General features: G+C 49.0%; 1 protein-coding gene across 1 annotated transcript in view; it reads right to left on the bottom strand.

The window, feature by feature from the left end:
* LOC128697251 (putative iroquois-class homeodomain protein irx-1) overlaps positions 1–22,056 on the bottom strand; it is a 226,034-nt gene that overhangs the window by 38,372 nt on the left and 165,606 nt on the right. The window contains exon 5 of the mRNA XM_070090402.1: positions 12,828–12,946. Within this exon, the coding sequence (XP_069946503.1) occupies positions 12,828–12,946 (119 nt within the window). The remainder of the gene's footprint in view (positions 1–12,827; positions 12,947–22,056) is intronic.

Raw genomic sequence — 22,056 nt, 5'->3', positions numbered from 1 at the left:
CTACTTGTATGTCTCATAACAATAAAAATGCTTTCAAATGAGCTGACGTAGGTAACAGCTCTTAGCTTGCCAATAAAGTTAGGAATCCTTAACCTGTAAATAGCTTGTCAATAAAGCTAGGGATCCTTAACCTTGTCAAACCCTGTGTAAAAAAAAAAAAAATAGTAGTCCTCTCCCTCTCCTCCCTTCCTCCTCTTCCTCTCTTCCTCTTCTCTCCCCTCTTCTTCCCGTCTAACCCCTTCCCCTATAAACTACTAGCCAGGTTAGTCTTTTTTCCATTAATTTCTAAAGCAACACCCGACCTCCCTTTTCCTCTTAAATCGATCTCCCCTTCCCCTTCAAAGTCAACTCCCCCCCCCCTGCCCCTTTTCCTTCTTTCCCCTCAGTGGCAGTGTTGGTGAAGCAAAGTCACTCAGTGGCACCAGAAGTTTGTTTTACACCCACTGGCACTCTCCTTGTTGACTCTACTTGTCTTCTCACCCATACCTCCTCTTCTGATACCTTTCCTTATCCCCCACCCCTTCCTTTCCATTCCACTTCCCATCCTCTATGTTCTTCCTTTCCTCCTACTTTTGTTCTTCAGCCCCCTCTCTGGTAAAGTCTTTCCCTCCCTTCAACCTTCCCTTCCTACCTTCTTCCCTCCCTTCAACCTTCCCTCCCTACCTTCTTCCCTCCCTTCAACCTTCCCTTCCTACCTTCTTCCCTCCCTCTTATTTCTCCAACCCATTCACTCTCATCCCCTCACCTCTTTCCCCTCAACTCTTCCTTTCCCTTCTATCTCTTCTCTACTCCCTTCGCCCACTCCTTACAACCCCCCTCCCTCCTTAACCGACTTCCACCCTCCCCTCCCTCCTCAACCCCTTCCCACCCTCAACCCTATCCCTACTTCTCTCATTTATTCTTCCCCTCCCTTCATTCCCCTCCCTTCCCCTCCACCTTCCCCTCCCTCCCTCCCCCCTTTGCCTCTTTCCGTATCTTAGTTAAGCCCTAAAAATAACTCTTCCTCATTTGGAATCAATCTGAATAAAACTTTTATCAAGAGTAGTGCGTGCCCCCCCCTCTTCCCCTCCCCTTCCACCCCCTCCCTCTATCTCTTCCCCTTCCCCCTCTTCCCCCTCCCCCTCAGTATGGGTTCCTCATATATTATGTATTCGATGGCTTTTTCGTCGCCCCCCTACCCACCCCAACCCTACCCCCTGTACCCCTCTCCCGTGCCCCCCCCCGGGCTGGGACTCTTCAAAACCGTTTAATTTGGGCGTTTTTACAAGGCTCAGAGAGGCGCAAGCCGCCCACGGCACCGCCGGAGCCGCCGTCACCCCTAACGGCCCGCGGCACAGGGCCTCAAAGAGTGAAACTGCGGGCGTGTGGGCGTAGTGCTTTAGCCGGCCGCCCGCCCACCGATAGCCGCCGCCCCCGCCAGCCGCCGCCCCCGCCAGCCGCCGCCGGGAAGAGACGAACTGCCGACGTCAGAATTTGACTATAAATTGCGGACGGGCTTATTAGTCTCGCATTTTAGGGTGATTTACATATTTATTTATCGCAGGAAAATGGTCTTACTTGGATCACTAAGTCTGGAGGTTAGGAAAGAGGGGAAAAAAACGTGGTGAGAACAGTGGAAGATGTGAGAGACAATGATAAAATGTGTACACAGAAGTGGTGATAACAGGAGAGGAGGGATGAGAGAGGAGAGGGAGTGGGAGCTAGAAGGTGAGAGCGAGGCAGGAGGAGGAAGATGAGGTAGTGGAGGCAGGAGGAGGAAGATGAGGTAGAGGAGGCAGGAGGAAAAAGATGAGGTAGAGGAGGCAGGAGGAGGAAGATGAGGTAGAGGAGGCAGGAGGAAGATGAGGAGGTAGAGGAGGCAGGAGGAGGAAGATGAGGTAGAGGAGGCAGGAGGAGGAAGATGAGAAGGTAGAGGAGGCAGGAGGAGGAAAATGAGGTAGAGGAGGGAGGGAGGTAGAGAAGACAGGTGGAGGAAGATGAGGTAGAGGAGGCGGAAGGAGGAAGATAAGGTAGAGGAGGCAGGAGGAGAAAGATGAGGCAGAGGAGGCAGGAGGAAGAAGATGAGGTAGAGGAGGCAGAAGGAGGAAGATGAGGTAGAGGAGGCAGGAGGAGGAAGATGAGGTAGAGGAGGCAGGAGGAGGAAGATGAGGCAGAGGAGGCAGGAGGAAGAAGATGAGGTAGAGGAGGCAGAAGGAGGAAGATGAGGTAGAGGAGGCAGGAGGAGAAAGATGAGGCAGAGGAGGCAGGAGGAGGAAGATGAGGTAGAGGAGGCAGGAGGAAGATGAGGTAGAGGAGGCAGGAGGCGGAAGATGAGGTAGAGGAGGCAGGAGGAGGAAGATGAGGTAGAGGAGGCAGGAGGAAGATGAGGTAGAGGAGGCAGGAGGAAGATGAGGTAGAGGAGGCAGGAGGAAGATGAGGAGGTGGAGGAAGATGAGGTAGAGGAGGCAGGAGGAGGAAGATGAGGTAGAGGAGGCAGGAGGAGGAAGATGAGGTAGAGGAGGCAGGAGGAGGAAGATGAGGTAGAGGAGGCAGGAGGAGGAAGATGAGGTAGAGGAGGCAGGAGGAGGAAGATGAGGTAGAGGAGGCAGGAGGAGGAAGATGAGGTAGAGGAGGCAGGAGGAGGAAGATGAGTTAGAGGAGGCAGGAGGAGGAAGATGAGGTAGAGGAGGCAGGAGGAGGAAGATGAGGTAGAGGAGGCAGGAGGAGGAAGATGAGGTAGAGGAGGCAGGAGGAGGAAGATGAGGTAGAGGAGGCAGGAGGAGGAAGATGAGGTAGAGGAGGCAGGAGGAGGAAGATGAGGTAGTAGAGGAGGCAGGAGGAGGAAGATGAGGTAGAGGAGGCAGGAGGAGGAAGATGAGGTAGAGGAGGCAGGAGGAGGAAGATGAGGTAGAGGAGGCAGGAGGAGGAAGATGAGGTAGAGGAGGCAGGAGGAGGAAGATGAGGTAGAGGAGGCAGGAGGAGGAAGATGAGGTAGTGGAGGCAGGAGGAGGAAGATGAGGTAGAGGAGGCAGGAGGAGGAAGATGAGGTAGAGGAGGCAGGAGGAGGAAGATGAGGTAGAGGAGGCAGGAGGAGGAAGATGAGGTAGAGGAGGCAGGAGGAGGAAGATGAGGTAGAGGAGGCAGGAGGAGGAAGATGAGGTAGAGGAGGCAGGAGGAGGAAGAGGAGGTGGAGGCAGCAGGAGGAAGATGAGGTAGAGGAGGCAGGAGGAGGAAGATGAGGTAGAGGAGGCAGGAGGAAGATGAGGTAGAGGAGGCAGGAGGAGGAAGATGAGGTAGAGGAGGCAGGAGGAGGAAGATGAGGTAGAGGAGGCAGGAGGAAGATGAGGAGGTGGAGGAAGATGAGGTAGAGGAGGCAGGAGGAGGAAGATGAGGTAGAGGAGGCAGGAGGAAGATGAGGAGGTGGAGGAAGATGAGGTAGAGGAGGCAGGAGGAGGAAGATGAGGTAGAGGAGGCAGGAGGAGGAAGATGAGGAGGTGGAGGCAGGAGGAGGAAGATGAGGTAAAGGAGGCAGGAGGAGGAAGATGAGGTAGTGGAGGCAGGAGGAAGATGAGTAGTGGAGGAGGAGGAGGAAGATGAGGTAGTGGAGGCAGGAGGAGGAAGATGAGGTAGAGGAGGCAGGAGGAGGAAGATGAGGTAGTGGAGGCAGGAGGAGGAAGATGAGGTAGTGGAGGCAGGAGGAGGAAGATGAGGTAGTGGAGGCAGGAGGAGGAAGATGAGGTAGTGGAGGCAGGAGGAGGAAGATGAGGTAGAGGAGGCAGGAAGAAGAGAGGAGGAGGCAGGAGGAGGAAGATGAGGAGGAGGAGGAAGATGAGGTAGAGGAGGCAGGAGGAGGAAGATGAGGTAGTGGAGGCAGGAGGAGGAAGATGAGGTAGAGGAGGCAGGAGGAGGAAGATGAGGTAGTGGAGGCAGGAGGAGGAAGATGAGGTAGAGGAGGCAGGAGGAGGAAGATGAGGTAGTGGAGGCAGGAGGAGGAAGATGAGGTAGAGGAGGCAGGAGGAGGAAGATGATGTAGAGGAGGCAGGAGGAGGAAGATGAGGTAGTGGAGGCAGGAGGAGGAAGATGAGGGAGAGGAGGCAGGAGGAGGAAGATGAGGTAGAGGAGGCAGGAGGAGGAAGATGAGGTAGAGGAGGCAGGAGGAGGAAGATGAGGTAGAGGAGGCAGGACGAGGAAGAGGAGGTAGATGAGGTGGCAGGAGGAGGAAGATGTGGTAGAGGAGGCAGGAGGAGGAAGATGAGGTAGAGGAGGCAGGAGGAGGAAGATGAGGTAGAGGAGGCAGGAGGAGGAAGATGAGGTAGTGGAGGCAGGAGGAGGAAGATGAGGTAGTGGAGGCAGGAGGAGGAAGATGAGGTGGAGGAGGAAGGAGGAGGAAGATGAGGTAGAAGAGGAAGATGAGGTAGTGGAGGCAGGAGGAGGAAGATGAGGTGGAGGAGGAAGGAGGAGGAAGATGAGGTAGAGGAGGCAGGAGGAGGAAGATGAGGTAGAGGAGGCAGGAGGAGGAAGATGAGGTGGAGGAGGAAGGAGGAGGAAGATGAGGTAGTGGAGGCAGGAGGAGGAAGATGAGGTTGAGGAGGCAGGAGGAGGAAGATGAGGTAGAGGAGGCAGGAGGAGGAAGATGAGGTAGAGGAGGCAGGAGGAGGAAGATGAGGTAGAGGAGGCAGGAGGAGGAAGATGAGGTAGAGGAGGCAGGAGGAGGAAGATGAGGTAGTGGAGGCAGGAGGAGGAAGATGAGGTAGTGGAGGCAGGAGGAGGAAGATGAGGTAGAGGAGGCAGGAGGAGGAAGATGAGGTAGAGGAGGCAGGAGGAGGAAGATGAGGTAGTGGAGGCAGGAGGAGGAAGATGAGGTAGTGGAGGCAGGAGGAGGAAGATGAGGTAGTGGAGGAAGATGAGGTAGTGGAGGCAGGAGGAGGAAGATGAGGTAGTGGAGGCAGGAGGAGGAAGATGAGGTAGTGGAGGCAGGAGGAGGAAGATGAGGTAGTGGAGGCAGGAGGAGGAAGATGAGGTAGTGGAGGCAGGAGGAGGAAGATGAGGTAGAGGAGGCAGGAGGAGGAAGATGAGGTAGAGGAGGCAGGAGGAGGAAGATGAGGTAGAGGAGGCAGGAGGAGGAAGATGAGGTAGAGGAGGCAGGAGGAGGAAGATGAGGTAGAGGAGGCAGGAGGAGGAAGATGAGGTAGAGGAGGCAGGAGGAGGAAGATGAGGTAGAGGAGGCAGGAGGAGGAAGATGAGGTAGAGGAGGCAGGAGGAGGAAGATGAGGTAGAGGAGGCAGGAGGAGGAAGATGAGGTAGAGGAGGCAGGAGGAGGAAGATGAGGTAGAGGAGGCAGGAGGAGGAAGATGAGGTAGAGGAGGCAGGAGGAGGAAGATGAGGTAGAGGAGGCAGGAGGAGGAAGATGAGGTAGAGGAGGCAGGAGGAGGAAGATGAGGTAGAGGAGGCAGGAGGAGGAAGATGAGGTAGAGGAGGCAGGAGGAAGATGAGGTAGAGGAGGCAGGAGGAGGAAGATGAGGTAGAGGAGGCAGGAGGAAGATGAGGTAGAGGAGGCAGGAAGAAGATGAGGTAGAGGAGGCAGGAGGAAGATGAGGTAGAGGAGGCAGGAGGAAGATGAGGTAGAGGAGGCAGGAGGAGGAAGATGAGGTAGAGGAGGCAGGAGGAGGAAGATGAGGTAGAGGAGGCAGGAGGAGGAAGATGAGGTAGAGGAGGCAGGAGGAGGAAGATGAGGTAGAGGAGGCAGGAGGAAGATGAGGTAGAGGAGGCAGGAGGAAGATGAGGTAGAGGAGGCAGGAGGAAGATGAGGAGGTAGAGGAGGCAGGAAGAAGATGAGGTAGAGGAGGCAGGAAGAAGATGAGGTAGAGGAGGCAGGAGGAAGATGAGGTAGAGGAGGCAGGAGGAGGAAGATGAGGTAGAGGAGGCAGGAGGAGGAAGATGAGGTAGAGGAGGCAGGAGGAGGAAGATGAGGTAGAGGAGGCAGGAGGAGGAAGATGAGGTAGAGGAGGCAGGAGGAGGAAGATGAGGTAGAGGAGGCAGGAGGAGGAAGATGAGGTAGAGGAGGCAGGAGGAGGAAGATGAGGTAGAGGAGGCAGGAGGAGGAAGATGAGGTAGTGGAGGCAGGAGGAGGAAGATGAGGTAGTGGAGGCAGGAGGAGGAAGATGAGGTAGTGGAGGCAGGAGGAGGAAGATGAGGTAGTGGAGGCAGGAGGAGGAAGATGAGGTAGAGGAGGCAGGAGGAGGAAGATGAGGTAGAGGAGGAGGAGGAAGATGAGGTAGAGGAGGCAGGAGGAGGAAGATGAGGTAGTGGAGGCAGGAGGAGGAAGATGAGGTAGTGGAGGCAGGAGGAGGAAGATGAGGTAGTGGAGGCAGGAGGAGGAAGATGAGGTAGAGGAGGCAGGAGGAGGAAGATGAGGTAGAGGAGGCAGGAGGAGGAAGATGAGGTAGAGGAGGCAGGAGGAGGAAGATGAGGTAGAGGAGGCAGGAGGAGGAAGATGAGGTAGTGGAGGCAGGAGGAGGAAGATGAGGTAGTGGAGGCAGGAGGAGGAAGATGAGGTAGAGGAGGCAGGAGGAGGAAGATGAGGTAGAGGAGGCAGGAGGAGGAAGATGAGGTAGAGGAGGCAGGAGGAGGAAGATGAGGTAGAGGAGGCAGGAGGAGGAAGATGAGGTAGTGGAGGCAGGAGGAGGAAGATGAGGTAGTGGAGGCAGGAGGAGGAAGATGAGGTAGAGGAGGCAGGAGGAGGAAGATGAGGTAGAGGAGGCAGGAGGAGGAAGATGAGGTGGAGGAGGAAGGAGGAGGAAGATGAGGTAGAGGAGGCAGGAGGAGGAAGATGAGGTAGAGGAGGCAGGAGGAGGAAGATGAGGTGGAGGAGGAAGATGAGGTAGAGGAGGCAGGAGGAGGAAGATGAGGTAGAGGAGGCAGGAGGAGGAAGATGAGGAGGAGGAGGAAGATGAGGTAGAGGAGGCAGGAGGAGGAAGATGAGGTAGAGGAGGCAGGAGATGAAGATGAGGAGGTGGAGGAAGATGAGGTAGAGGAGGCAGGAGGAGGAAGATGAGGTAGAGGAGGCAGGAGGAAGATGAGGAGGTGGAGGAAGATGAGGTAGAGGAGGCAGGAGGAGGAAGATGAGGTAGAGGAGGCAGGAGGAAGATGAGGTAGAGGAGGCAGGAGGAGGAAGATGAGGTAGAGGAGGCAGGAGGAGGAAGATGAGGTAGAGGAGGCAGGAGGAAGATGAGGTAGAGGAGGCAGGAGGAGGAAGATGAGGTAGAGGAGGCAGGAGGAGGAAGATGAGGTAGAGGAGGCAGGAGGAAGATGAGGTAGAGGAGGCAGGAAGAAGATGAGGTAGAGGAGGCAGGAGGAGGAAGATGAGGTAGAGGAGGCAGGAGGAGGAAGATGAGGTAGAGGAGGCAGGAGGAAGATGAGGTAGAGGAGGCAGGAGGAGGAAGATGAGGTAGAGGAGGCAGGAGGAGGAAGATGAGGTAGTGGAGGCAGGAGGAGGAAGATGAGGTAGTGGAGGAGGAGGAGGAAGATGAGGTAGAGGAGGCAGAAGGAGGAAGATGAGGTAGAGGAGGCAGGAGGAGGAAGATGAGGTAGAGGAGGAGGAGGAAGATGAGGGTGAGGAGGCAGGAGGAGGAAGATGAGGTAGTGGAGGCAGGAGGAGGAAGATGAGGTAGTGGAGGCAGGAGGATGAAGATGAGGTAGAGGAGGCAGGAGGAAGATGAGGTAGAGGAGAAGATGAGGTAGAGGAGGCAGGAGGAGGAAGATGAGGTAGAGGAGGCAGGAGGAGGAAGATGAGGTAGTGGAGGCAGGAGGAGGAAGATGAGGTAGAGGAGGCAGGAGGAGGAAGATGAGGTAGAGGAGGAGGAGGAAGATGAGGTAGAGGAGGCAGGAGGAGGAAGATGAGGTAGTGGAGGCAGGAGGAGGAAGATGAGGTAGTGGAGGCAGGAAGATGAGGAAGATGAGAAGATAGTAGAGGAGGCAGGAGGAGGAAGATGAGGTAGTGGAGGCAGGAGGAGGAAGATGAGGTAGAGGCAGGAGGAGGAAGATGAGGTAGAGGAGGCAGGAGGAGGAAGATGAGGTAGAGGAGGCAGGAGGAGGAAGATGAGGTAGAGGAGGCAGGAGGAGGAAGATGAGGTAGTGGAGGCAGGAGGAGGAAGATGAGGTAGAGGAGGCAGGAGGAGGAAGATGAGGTAGTGGAGGCAGGAGGAGGAAGATGAGGTAGAGGAGGCAGGAGGAGGAAGATGAGGTAGTGGAGGCAGGAGGAGGAAGATGAGGTAGTGGAGGCAGGAGGAGGAAGATGAGGTAGTGGAGGCAGGAGGAGGAAGATGAGGTAGTGGAGGCAGGAGGAGGAAGATGAGGTAGAGGAGGCAGGAGGAGGAAGATGAGGTAGTGGAGGCAGGAGGAGGAAGATGAGGTAGAGGAGGCAGGAGGAGGAAGATGAGGTAGAGGAGGAAGATGAGTTAGAGGAGGCAGGAGGAGGAAGATGAGGTAGTGGAGGCAGGAGGAGGAAGATGAGGTAGAGGAGGCAGGAGGAGGAAGATGAGGTAGAGGAGGCAGGAGGAGGAAGATGAGGTAGAGGAGGCAGGAGGAGGAAGATGAGGTAGTGGAGGCAGGAGGAGGAAGATGAGGTAGAGGAGGCAGGAGGAGGAAGATGAGGTAGAGGAGGCAGGAGGAGGAAGATGAGGTAGAGGAGGCAGGAGGAGGAAGATGAGGTAGAGGAGGCAGGAGGAGGAAGATGAGGTAGTGGAGGCAGGAGGAGGAAGATGAGGTAGAGGAGGCAGGAGGAGGAAGATGAGGTAGAGGAGGCAGGAGGAGGAAGATGAGGTAGTGGAGGCAGGAGGAGGAAGATGAGGTAGTGGAGGCAGGAGGAGGAAGATGAGGTAGTGGAGGCAGGAGGAGGAAGATGAGGTAGTGGAGGCAGGAGGAGGAAGATGAGGTAGTGGAGGCAGGAGGAGGAAGATGAGGTAGTGGAGGCAGGAGGAGGAAGATGAGGTAGTGGAGGCAGGAGGAGGAAGATGAGGTAGTGGAGGCAGGAGGAGGAAGATGAGGTAGTGGAGGCAGGAGGAGGAAGATGAGGTAGTGGAGGCAGGAGGAGGAAGATGAGGTAGTGGAGGCAGGAGGAGGAAGATGAGGTAGAGGAGGCAGGAGGAGGAAGATGAGGTAGAGGAGGAAGATGAGTTAGAGGAGGCAGGAGGAGGAAGATGAGGTAGTGGAGGCAGGAGGAGGAAGATGAGGTAGTGGAGGCAGGAGGAGGAAGATGAGGTAGTGGAGGCAGGAGGAGGAAGATGAGGTGGAGGAGGCAGGAGGAGGAAGATGAGGTATGAGGTAGTGGAGGCAGGAGGAGGAAGATGAGGTAGTGGAGGCAGGAGGAGGAAGATGAGGTGGAGGAGGCAGGAGGAGGAAGATGAGGTAGTGGAGGCAGGAGGAGGAAGATGAGGTAGTGGAGGCAGGAGGAGGAAGATGAGGTGGAGGAGGCAGGAGGAGGAAGATGAGGTAGTGGAGGCAGGAGGAGGAAGATGAGGTAGAGGAGGCAGGAGGAGGAAGATGAGGTAGAGGAGGCAGGAGGAGGAAGATGAGGTAGTGGAGGCAGGAGGAGGAAGATGAGGTAGTGGAGGCAGGAGGAGGAAGATGAGGTAGAGGAGGCAGGAGGAGGAAGATGAGGTAGTGGAGGCAGGAGGAGGAAGATGAGGTGGAGGAGGCAGGAGGAGGAAGATGAGGTAGTGGAGGCAGGAGGAGGAAGATGAGGTAGTGGAGGCAGGAGGAGGAAGATGAGGTGGAGGAGGCAGGAGGAGGAAGATGAGGTAGTGGAGGCAGGAGGAGGAAGATGAGGTAGAGGAGGCAGGAGGAGGAAGATGAGGTAGAGGAGGCAGGAGGAGGAAGATGAGGTAGAGGAGGCAGGAGGAGGAAGATGAGGTAGAGGAGGAAGATGAGTTAGAGGAGGCAGGAGGAGGAAGATGAGGTAGTGGAGGCAGGAGGAGGAAGATGAGGTAGAGGAGGCAGGAGGAGGAAGATGAGGTAGAGGAGGCAGGAGGAGGAAGATGAGGTAGAGGAGGCAGGAGGAGGAAGATGAGGTAGTGGAGGCAGGAGGAGGAAGATGAGGTAGTGGAGGCAGGAGGAGGAAGATGAGGTAGTGGAGGCAGGAGGAGGAAGATGAGGTAGTGGAGGCAGGAGGAGGAAGATGAGGTAGAAGAGGAAGATGAGGTAGTGGAGGCTGGAGGAGGAAGATGAGGTAGAGGAGGCAGGAGGAGGAAGATGAGGTAGAGGAGGAAGATGAGTTAGAGGAGGCAGGAGGACGAAGATGAGGTAGTGGAGGCAGGAGGAGGAAGATGAGGTAGTGGAGGCAGGAGGAGGAAGATGAGGTAGAGGAGGCAGGAGGAGGAAGATGAGGTAGAGGAGGCAGGAGGAGGAAGATGAGGATAGTGGAGGCAGGAGGAGGAAGCTGAGGTCGAGGAGGCAGGAGGAGGAAGATGAGGTAGAGGAGGAAGGAGGAGGAAGATGAGGTAGTGGAGGCAGGAGGAGGAAGAGGAGGTAGTGGAGGCAGGAGGAGGTAGAGGCGGAAGAGGAGGCAGGAGGAGGAAGATGAGGTAGAGGAGGCAGGAGGAGGAAGATGAGGTAGAGGAGGCAGGAGGAGGAAGATGAGGTAGAGGAGGCAGGAGGAAGATGAGGTAGAGGAGGCAGGAGGAGGAAGATGAGGTAGAGGAGGCAGGAGGAAGATGAGGTAGAGGAGGCAGGAGGAGGAAGATGAGGTAGAGGAGGCAGGAGGAGGAAGATGAGGTAGAGGAGGCAGGAGGAGGAAGATGAGGTAGAGGAGGCAGGAGGAGGAAGATGAGGTAGAGGAGGCAGGAGGAGGAAGATGAGGTAGAGGAGGCAAGAAGACTTATATTGCTATGACATGTAATCTGTCTTTCATTTAGTTGTGTGTTCCAAGTATATATGTGTTGGTGGTGTATATGTATGTGGATAATACAGTGTGTGCTGGTGGTAGTAGTGATAGTAGTAGCAGCAGCAGTAGTGTAAGAGTGCTAATGTGTAAATATGGTTCAAATTATATATATATATATATATAAATTCTGGGAATACAACTCTCTGCTGGGGTTCTCTTACACTACTTGGTCAAGAACACTAGACTGGCAGAACACTTCAGCAGGCCTACTGGCCTATTTTCGTCACCCCTTCTCAAATCCAAAAAACCCTTTCGGCTGAAATTCTTGTCCAACCTATTCTCTAGTGAGCAGCGTAATATATCCTTTCGTTTTTCTATGAATAACGAAACGAAACATATAACTCACTGGATAATACACGGAAAAAAATATCGTTTTTCCCTCCATGGAAGAAGAATGATGTTCATTTATTAGAGTGAACGCGAAATATCTATTGACCTCTTCGTGTAAACCGCAGCTGGAGAATGTTGACATTCCTGTCTGCGGTCGTATATAACCGCGGTGTTTAATACCGCCACCCTCTTTACTGGGACAGTTATGTGGTGGCCTCTCTCTTTACGCTGGGACAGATATAATAATCTTTCCCATCCCGATATAACAGAAAAAGACCTTTCTAACCTGGATCAGGAAAACACTGACCTTTTAATTTCTACCATGGAGCAGGACAACACTGACGTTTTTCCCTCTAACCTGGAGCAAAAAAACACTGATCTTTCTCCCTCTAACCTGAAGCAGAAAAACACTGACCTTTCTCCCTCTAGCCTGAAGCAGAACAACACTGACCTTTCCGCTTCGAATATAGCGGAAACCAAAAAAATATTACCTCTAAGGGTGCACAAGGAAAAAAAATCCCCAAGGGCAAGGGAGGGTGTGGGGGGTGAAAATGCCCCCTAATTGGTTATCAATGTTTCAGTGTGCCTGGGTCGTCGCCCAAAGGCATTCGAGCCGCGCTGGCCTTTTAACAAACTTTGCTGGGGGAGAGGGGGGGCATTAATTATGGAGATTTTATATCGCTGTGGAGTCTGTTTCCGGCTGGTAAATCTGTGGATTTTTAGTGCGCTGTGCGGTGGGAAGAGATTTGCCAGTGCGAGAGATGCTGGCTTATTCAAGAGGCAGCGGTGGGACGACATTTCAGTGGAAAGATGACTTAGATCAGTGAAGCTTCCGTGAAAAATGGCATGCAAATTGAGTAGTGTTATTTTGAGATGCTTAGAGAGAGAGAGAGAGAGAGAGAGAGAGAGAGAGAGAGAGAGAGAGAGAGAGAGAGAGAGAGAGAGAGAGAGAGAAAATTGGAATTGCTCCCAATTCGTATCTTTCGTAAAACTGGCAAGATAGAGAATTTTAACTGTTCCCAATTCGTGTCTTTAGTCAAACTGGTGAAAGAACTGGGACTGATCCCAGTTTGTGCCTTTCGTAACAAGGGGTTTTAATAATACTAATGCTAGGTAAGGTTTACGAGTGAGCTGAGGCAAGTAACAGCTCTTAGCTTGTAAATTGAAGAGTACGAACACTTAACCTAACTACAATAATAGTCTCTCGACTCGCACGAGATATTACACACGGGGGAGAAAAACTAAGTAAGAGAACGAAGAGGAAATACTGTTTCTTATTTTCCTGTAGATAATGATTCTATAAATCATTAAGACACACACACACACACACACACACACACACATACTAGTACTAATAATCCTAATAATGTAGGGATATATAATACCTAGGAATGGGAGATTAGGAGGTCTCTCTCTCTCTCTCTCTCTCTCTCTCTCTCTCTCTCTCTCTCTCTCTCTCTCTCTGTCTCTCTCACTCTCTCAGAATAGGCTAAATGTCTATCGACAAGTGTCTTTGACAACTAGTAACTACTACAACTACTATTGCTACTACTATTACCACCAAACACACAGTACCTACCCGTGTGAGAAGGGATAGGCAGCCAGTGTGTCGTAGGGATAGTACATAGGATAAGCCCAGGCTGCGCCACCCAGCCCACTTAAACTATCCTTCAGGTCTAATCCATTGCCCTGGAAGAAAGAGAAATAATGTTTATTTAGAATGCAGAAGTATTAAAATATTTCGTAAATACAAAGTGTGTGTGTGTGTGTGTGTGGTGTGTGTGTGTGTGTGTGTGTGTGTGTGTGTGTGTGTGTGTGTGTGTGTGTGTGTGAGAGAGAGAGAATTTACCTATTTGTGGTTGCAGGGGTCGAGTCTTAGCTCCTGACCCGCCTCTTCGCTGGTCGCTACTGGGTCCACACACTCCCTGCTCCATGAGCTTTATCGTATCTCTTCTTAAAGCTGTGTATGGATCCGGGTCCACTATATCACTCTCCAGACTATTACACTTCCTGACAACTCTTATGACTGAAGAAATACTTCCTAACATCCCTTCAGCTTCCGGTTGTGACACCTTGCTGCTGTGTCCCATCTTTGGAACATTCTGTCCCTGTCCACCTAGTCGATTCTTCTCAGTATTTTATATGTCGTTATCGTGTCCCCCCTATCCCTCCTGTCCTCCAGTGTCGTCAGGTGTATGTATATGTGTGTTTCCACCTATAGAGAGATTTAGACGCCTGTGAGAAAAGTCTCTCACCTTAACTGGAATTTACCTGGAGAGGGTTTCGGGGGTCAACGCCCCCGCGGCTCGGTCTGAGACCAGGCCTCATGGTGGTTCAGGGTCTGATCAACCAGGCTGCTACTGCTGGCCACACGCAAGCTGACGTACGAACCACAGGCCGGTTGGTCAGGTTCTGACTTTAGGTGCCTGTCCAGTGCCTTCTTGAAGATAGCCAGGGGTCTATTGGTAATCCCCTTTATGCATGCTGGGAGGCAGTTGAACAGTCTTGGGCCCCGGACACTTATTGTCTCTCAGTGTACTCGTGGCGCCCCTGCTTTTTACTGGGGGAATGTTGCATCTCCTGAAGGTTTGGTACCAATCCCTCCAGGACCTTCCAAGTGTATATTATCATGTATCTCTCTCCCCTGCGTTCCAGGGAATACAGATCAAGGATCTTCAACCGTTCCCAGTAATTAATGTGCCTTATCTTACTTATGTGTGCCGTGAAAGTTCTTTGGACACTCTCCATGTCTGCAATGTCGCCAGCTTTGAAGGGGGCAGTTAGTGCACAGCAGTATTCCAGCCTAGAGAGCACAAGCGATTTGAAGAGAATCATCATGGGCTTGGCGTCCCTAGTTCTGAAGGTTCTCATTATCCATCTTATCATTTTTCTAGCAGATGAGGTAGATACATTGTTGTGGTCTTTGAAGGCGAAATCCTCTGACATTATCACTCCCAGGTCCTTCACATTACTTTTCCGCTCTATTGTATGGTTAGAATTTATAGTATAACCTGATACGGTTTTAATTTCCTCAAGTTTCCCATATCTGAGTAGTTGAAATTTCTCCTCGTTGAACGTCATATTGTTTTTTGAGTGACCCATTCGAAGATTTGGTTGATGTCCGCTTGGAGTCTTGCAGTGTCTTCGATTCGATGGAGGTCACTGTCACGGTGATCCGGGTGTCATCCGCAAAGGAAGACACAGAGCTATCTATGGCTTACATCTCTGACAGAAATGAGGGTGAGGAATAGAATGGGAGCGAGTACTGTGCCTTGTGGAACAGAGCTCTTTTACCGTGGCTGCCCGAGATTTTATTCTGTTCACTATTACTCTTTGTGTTCTATTTCTCAGGAAGTTATAGACCCGTCCACCAATTTTTCCCGTTATTCCTTTGTCAGGCATTTTGTGTTGCTATTACACCATGGTCACACTTGTCGAAAGCTTTTGAAAAGTTTGTGTATACTACATCTGTATTTTGCTTATCCTCTACAGCATCCAGGACCTTGTCATAGTGGTCCAGTAGCTGGGACAGGCAGGAGCGACCTGCTCTAAATCCGTGTTGTCCTGGGTTGTGTAACTGATGGGTATCTAGGTGATTGGCGATCTTCCTTCTTAGAACCCTCTCAAAGATTTTTATGATATGGGATGTTAGTGCTATCGATCTGTAGTTCTTTGCAATTGCTTTACTGCCACCTTTGTGGAGTGGGGCTATGTTTATTGTTTTTAGTGTGTGTGGGATGACCCCTGTGTCCATGCTCCCTCTCCATAAAATGCTGAAGGCACGCGACAGGGGTTTCTTGCAGTTCTTGATGAACATGGAGTTCCATGAGTCTGGGCATGGGGCAGAGTGCATGGGCATGTCATTTATTGCCTCTTCAAAGTCTTGTGGTGTTAGGGATAATATCCATCTCTTGTGGGAACTGTAATTCGTTGATCTTTAATCTCTCCAGTTCCTGTTCATCTTGGTTCGAAAAGTCGCGTGAGAAACCACAAGGACATGTGCAAATAATCGGAACTTAGAAGACGGCGGCCTATGTCGAGGTTTCGGTCAGACTTGGACATTGAGCCACGCTGAAGCGAGAAAGGAAGGAGGGGGAAGGGAGTGGTAGAACGGTAATGATCTCCAGTTTCTGCTCGCTAGTTCTCAAGATATCGAAGGAAGAAAAAAAAAAAAGCAACAAGGGATTCCTCTTTGCAATACTGAATCAAAACAAAAATAAGAGAGAAAAAAAACTGCATCATTTACAACTTAATGACGAAAACAAAACATGCAAGAACAAAAAAGCAAGAAAAACAATAGATAATAGGCGCTTAGGGGTAAAAAAAAAAAAAATCAAACTATTAAAAACTGCGAAACAAGAACAAATTACCGTAATTCCACAACTGAAGGGTTGATTATTTTGGCGACCGCACGACCACACGAAATTTAATTACCGCCAAAATCCAATATTTACACCTCGTATCTCTGCTGCATGCAGACCGGGCAACATTTGGGCGTATATTGTGTGTGTGTGTGTGTGTGTGTGTGTGTGTGTGTGTTATGTATAACTCTTCCCCCCTAACTATTGTTACTTCCCCTCCCCAATCCCCTTTACCCCCTGCCACCCCTGTCCACCCTTATCACCCCTTCGGTGTACATTCCGAGTGTGTGTGTGTGTGTGTGTGTGTGTGTGTGTGTGTGTGTGTGTGTGTATCAATGCTTATTTTTCACTGTTTTGTGAAAATATTACGACGATCTGAGAGAGAGAGAGAGAGAGAGAGAGAGAGAGAGAGAGAGAATGAGAGAGAATAACAGCCCACACCCGAACAAATGGGGGAAAGACAATTGACAGACATCAATGTCTACATGGAGGCTATCTGTATGAGGCCTGGCTACACCACTGCTACCTTTACGTGCGTGGATGAGGCAGACAACCTCAAGGCTCTCTTCCTCTCAATGCGAGCTTGAGAGCCTTTCAAAGCCAACTAATGTTTTTTGCTAGTAAACTATCCATTTAAATAACACTACTACTACAACACTATTATTTTTAATATTACTATTGGAACTATTACAATATTACTAGTGCTGCTGATGCTACTACTACTACTACTACTGCACGATTGTTATTGATAGATACAATACTATCTACTCAGCTACTGCAGTATCTAGCAACTCGATAAATACAACACAATGGCGAGGAACTAGCTTCCATTGCCACAACGTTTCGCTCTGCAAGAAGGGATCGAAACAAAACTAAAAACGTTGCCAAGGTAGAAACTTGTTCCCCAACTGTGCACCCTTCGTTTCTGTCTCCCGTGAGCTGCTGTCTCCAGCTGACAGCTGTGTAACCCGAGGGTTGAATCGACTAGTTGTTAATATACTAATTAGGTAAAAGGACAGAGGTGCAGCTAATGCTACATTCTGGCAACGTTTCGCTCTCCAGAAACGTGAGTCAGATATCCTCCTACTGCAGTGATTATGTATATGCATCTCTCCGTGTCACTATATTATTTATAACGGCTTGATAAAGCTCCTGGAGAGCGAAACGTTGCCACAATAAAATGTCACATTAGTAGCACATGTGTCCTTGTACCTAACAATAGCTAGACTGTTGCAGGTTCCATAAACACTGAACAGAAAGCTATTATCCATATTTATTTCAGCGCCGCTGATTCACGTAATTCTTTCGCTTTGCACGTTTTTGCGTGTCAGATTTGTTTAGTGTACTGAGGCTTGAAATGAGATCTCTCAATCTCCGCTTCCAAAGTTATTACAGGTTAAGTGCCACTTAAGTCTTTGATCGTGTGGCTCTTTCTAAATACAAAAATATAAGAGTTGTATTATTCTGTACTTTCCTGGTTACTTGTCTGGTACATAAATTAAGGGGTGGACAGCATATTCAAGGTGAGATCTGGTAAGGGACTTGTGAAGTCTAGCACTGTTTCTGGTTCTTGGTGTTTCACTGCCTTTGGAATCAGTCACTGCAATGCTTTCTGGTAGCTGTTGTTTGCAGTGCTTTAGTTCATTAGTGATTGGATGGCAGCGCTGTATGACCCTTATGGGTTTAGCAATTGGTTATGATTGTAATAATAATTCATGATTATTCCAGTGTTTTCGATTTTTCATCTTTAAATTTAAATCTTCGACTAGTTGAATATTACTATTGGTGGGTAAACAACTGTATACGTTGGTTCCAAACAGCCTGGAACTCTGAGAGTATCCACCTTTTCTTGGTGAGTTCTGGGTATTTTGAGTAACCGTAGGTGGGTCGAAATAGCTGAGAGCTGCGACTCAGTGTGTGTGTGTGTGTATATATATATATATATATATATATATATATATATATATATATATATATATATATATATATATATATATATATAAAAGTACCCGGTAAACCAGATCCATAATAACGGTTATTAGTGAACTGATGAAGTCCTTGTCGGTTTAGCCCTTTGATTATAATAATTTTTCGAATAAAAGGCCCTAACCCGCATTGTTTATAGCATTTATGCACTGTTGGTTTAATCTGCCATTGTACTGCAATGAAGCTTCCCTTCTTGGATCACTTCGGAATCCCGTTCCACAGGTGCTTTGTGATCCCCCAGTGGCTTAGCGCTTCCCCAAGTCATTGGTAACAGTCTCCAGCGTCTGGCCAGTGTCGAGGTTGGGAGACTACTCTCTCCCGTCTTCGCATTGGCCATACTCATCTTACTCATGGATATCTCATGGAGAGGCGTCTTGCTCCTCTCTGTGAGAATTGCCAAGCTCCATTATCAGTCAGCCACATTCTGTTGGACTGCCCACTTTATCAACGAGCACGCAGAATTTACCTCTGTCGTCGTCTTCGCTCTGCTGCTCTCTCTCTACCTTCCCTTCTCGCTGATGGACCCACCTTTCATCCGGACTCTCTCATTGACTTTTTGACAACAACTGACTTGCTTCACAAATTCTGATACCTTCAGCCCTTTCTACTTCAATCTCTTGCTACCCTCTACCCCCGTACTATCCCCAGCCCCGCTGTTTTCTGTAACCTGCTGATCATCCCCCCTCCCTTCTGCCATCCAATTCCCTTGCTTCCTTACCTACCCTGCAGCGCTGTATAGCCCTTGTGGCTTAGCGCTTCTTTTTGATTATAATAATAATCCAGCGTCTGGCTAGTGGTTCATCAGGTCCTACAGAGGTTCGTTAGTGAAGACAAGCTTCGCTAAACCAACTCTTATTGGGACAACGCTTCGATCTGCCTGGATCTTTATCAAGTTACGATAACTGAGAATGAAGACAAATGCGGAGGGAATCTTCAGACGACTTTTCGACCAGAAGTCACCTAAACATTATACCAATATATGCTTGCTGCACAACGTTTCTGTCGACTCGGATATATTTGTTTTTACAAGATGGTGTTAGGATTAAAATGGCATAATATTTTATATTGAATTTCAATAGGGTGGTGTTCATTTTAAAGCTCATTTAACGTTTGACGTCACCTAACGTCTCTTCACATATTTAACATCTGGGAATCTTTAATGTAGACGTTTCGCAATCCAGTGGCTTTATCAATATAAATTCTAAGACATGATTTGATGACAGTAGAACTATACACAAAAGATGAGGTAATCAGTCCCTCAGCCTTGGAGTTGGTGTGAAGAGCACCGTAGTCGTGAAGAATCTGGAACACAGGCAAGAAGGCTGGCGCTTATATACTGGCGTCGGATGAAAAGGGGGACGGGTAGCAGGCGAAGGCATTGTCACGTATATAAGCGCCCGCCTTCTTGCCTGTGCTCCAGATTCTTCACTACTACGGTGCTCTTCACACCAACTCCAAGGCTGAGGGACTGAATACCTCATCTTTTGTGTATAGTTCTACTGTCATCAAATTATGTCCTAGAATTTATATTGATAAAGCCACTGGATTGCGAAACGTCTACATTAAAGATACCCAGATGTTGTATACGTGTCTAATTTTCATCTTGTCGGTACTGTATACCATTCATCTATAACGTCTCTTCGCCTAGGTTCAAGAAGGTCGCCGTCAACAGTAAAATAAAAAAAAATAACAGTCTCCCTAACGTTATGGAGTCATAACAAGCAGAGTTAGAAAGTATTTCTCGAGCATGCTAATTACTGTATTTGCTTCTTGATCCCCCTTGTAGATTGTTACAATTAACATTAGGGTTATTGAAGTTCCTCCCACCTCTCCCCCCTGCTATAATTGCCTCCCTGTTAGTATTTACTAACTTGAGTTTACAGTGTCAAGGTGTGTCGTTCGCCTGACTCTGATGTCGAGGTTCTCTAAAGGATTGTAAATCTTTTGTTATTGTTTTTGTGAAGGATTTCAGAGTACAAGGTGAGAGGCGTTTAAATATTTTATTACCTTACCGAGTGCAAATTTTTAATAATGAAGATAGAAGAGAATGGAAAATAAGGAAGACGACTTGGGGCAAAGATGGCGAGAAGGAGCCAAGGGTAAAAGGTGAAATTGAAGAATAGATAAGAAAATAAGAAACATATCAGAGACGTAAATGAAGAGGAGAAGAAGAAAAAAAGAAGACTCTTATCTTTAAGATTTTTATCCGCCTCATGACTAAAAAAAAATTATAGTGTAAGAGAGCGGCGCTGGAAACTTTAATTGTCACCCAGAAAATGCAAAAGTTATATCCCCTTGCACATCTTGGCCGTGGTGTTGAACGACCCAGCTCTCCCTCTCTCCCCAAGCTTCCCTTCCATCCCTACCTCCAGCCCGGCCTCCATCCCACCTCCATGATCCTCCATCGCAATAAAAACCATTTAAAAATTCCAGCCGGCGCTAGAGGTTGTTTATATATTCTCTAGCAGCTGCATAAAAGTTGTTTCGTTCCGTTGTAAACTTCATCATTAAATTCTGCTGAAGATTGAAATGGCTATCGGCACCTTCAGAAGTTAAAATTGACTTCTGGGTTGTCATCTCCGGGAGGAGGCGGTGTCGGGGAAGCTAATCTATGGCCCATCGGAAAGCGGGTAGGACATTTTTTTATTATTTCTATGCCCATGGCCCCTCAGTGGACCCTCCCCCCATTCACCCACACCCACTCTTGGGCGTTCCTGAAAGGGGCGTGACCTGGCCCTCGGGAGTGTCGCTGCCGCCCCCCCCCTTCCCTTTCCTTCTTTCGTTCCGTCAAGACGAAGGTGCTGTGGACGAAGCTTGGTAATGCTCCCTGGGATGTTTGCTAAGCCAGGAGACCTGAGGTATTGATACTGACGAGAAAAGGAAGGGGAAGAAGAGGCTTGGTACACAACTTGCTTCTGCGTTCTCCTCTTGATCTCATTGTTGTTAATGATGCTGAGAGTGTTGCTGTTATTGATGCTGAGAGTGTTGTTAATGATGCTGAGAGTGTTGTTAATGATGCTGAGAGTGTTGTTATTGATGCTGAGAGTGTTGCTGATATTGATGCTGAGAGTGTTGTTAATGATGCTGAGAGTGTTGTTAATGATGCTGAGAGTGTTGCTGTTATTGATGCTGAGAGTGTTGCTGATATTGATGCTGAGAGTGTTGTTAATGATGCTGAGAGTGTTGTTAATGATGCTGAGAGTGTTGTTAATGCTGAGAGTGTTAATGATGCTGAGAGTGTTGTTGTTATTGATGCTGAGAGTGTTGTTAATGATGCTGAGAGTGTTGTTAATGATGCTGAGAGTGTTGTTAATGATGCTGAGTGTTAATGATGCTGAGAGTGTTGTTAATGATGCTGAGAGTGTTGTTGTTAATGATGCTGAGAGTGTTGTTAATGATGCTGAGAGTATTGTTAATGACGCTGAGAGTATTGTTAATGATGCTGAGAGTATTGTTAATGATGCTGAGAGTATTGTTAATGATGCTGAGAGTATTGTTAGTGATGCTGAGAGTATTGTTAATGATGCTGAGAGTATTGTTAATGATGCTGAGAGTATTAATGATGCTGAGAGTATTGTTAATGATGCTGAGAGTGTTGTTAATGATGCTGAGAGTGTTGTTAATGATGCTGAGTGTTGTTAATGATGCTGAGAGTATTGTTAATGATGCTGAGAGTATTGTTAATGATGCTGAGAGTATTGTTAATGATGCTGAGAGTGTTGTTAATGAGGCTGGGAGTATTGTTAATGATGCTGAGAGTATTGTTAATGATGCTGAGAGTATTGTTAATGAGGCTGAGAGTATTGTTAATGATGCTGAGAGTATTGTTAATGATGCTGAGAGTATTGTTAATGATGCTGAGATTGTTGTTAATGATGCTGAGGGTGTTGTTAATGATGCTGAGAGTATTGTTAATGATGCTGAGAGTATTGTTAATGATGCTGAGAGTGTTGTTAATGATGCTGAGAGTTGTTAATGATGCTGAGAGTGTTAATGATGCTGAGAGTGTTGTTGTTAATGATGCTGAGAGTGTTGTTGTTAATGAGGCTGAGAGTGTTGTTAATGATGCTGAGTGTTGTTGTTAATGATGCTGAGAGTGTTGTTGTTAATGATGCTGAGAGTGTTGTTAATGATGCTGAGAGTGTTGTTAATGATGCTGAGAGTGTTGTTGTTAATGATGCTGAGAGTGTTGTTGTTAATGATGCTGAGAGTGTTAATGATGCTGAGAGTGTTGTTAATGATGCTGAGAGTGTTGTTAATGATGCTGAGAGTGTTGTTGTTAATGATGCTGAGAGTGTTGTTAATGATGCTGAGAGTGTTGTTGTTAATGATGCTGAGAGTGTTGTTAATGATGCTGAGAGTGTTAATGATGCTGAGAGTGTTAATGATGCTGAGAGTGTTGTTAATGATGCTGAGAGTGTTAATGATGCTGAGAGTGTTGTTAATGATGCTGAGAGTGTT

The sequence above is a fragment of the Cherax quadricarinatus genome, chromosome 31 (genome assembly GCF_038502225.1).
Source record: "Cherax quadricarinatus isolate ZL_2023a chromosome 31, ASM3850222v1, whole genome shotgun sequence".
NCBI lineage: Eukaryota > Metazoa > Arthropoda > Malacostraca > Decapoda > Parastacidae > Cherax > Cherax quadricarinatus.
The sequence above is the reverse complement of the archived record's forward strand: the minus strand, read 5'-3'. Positions and strand labels throughout refer to the sequence as shown.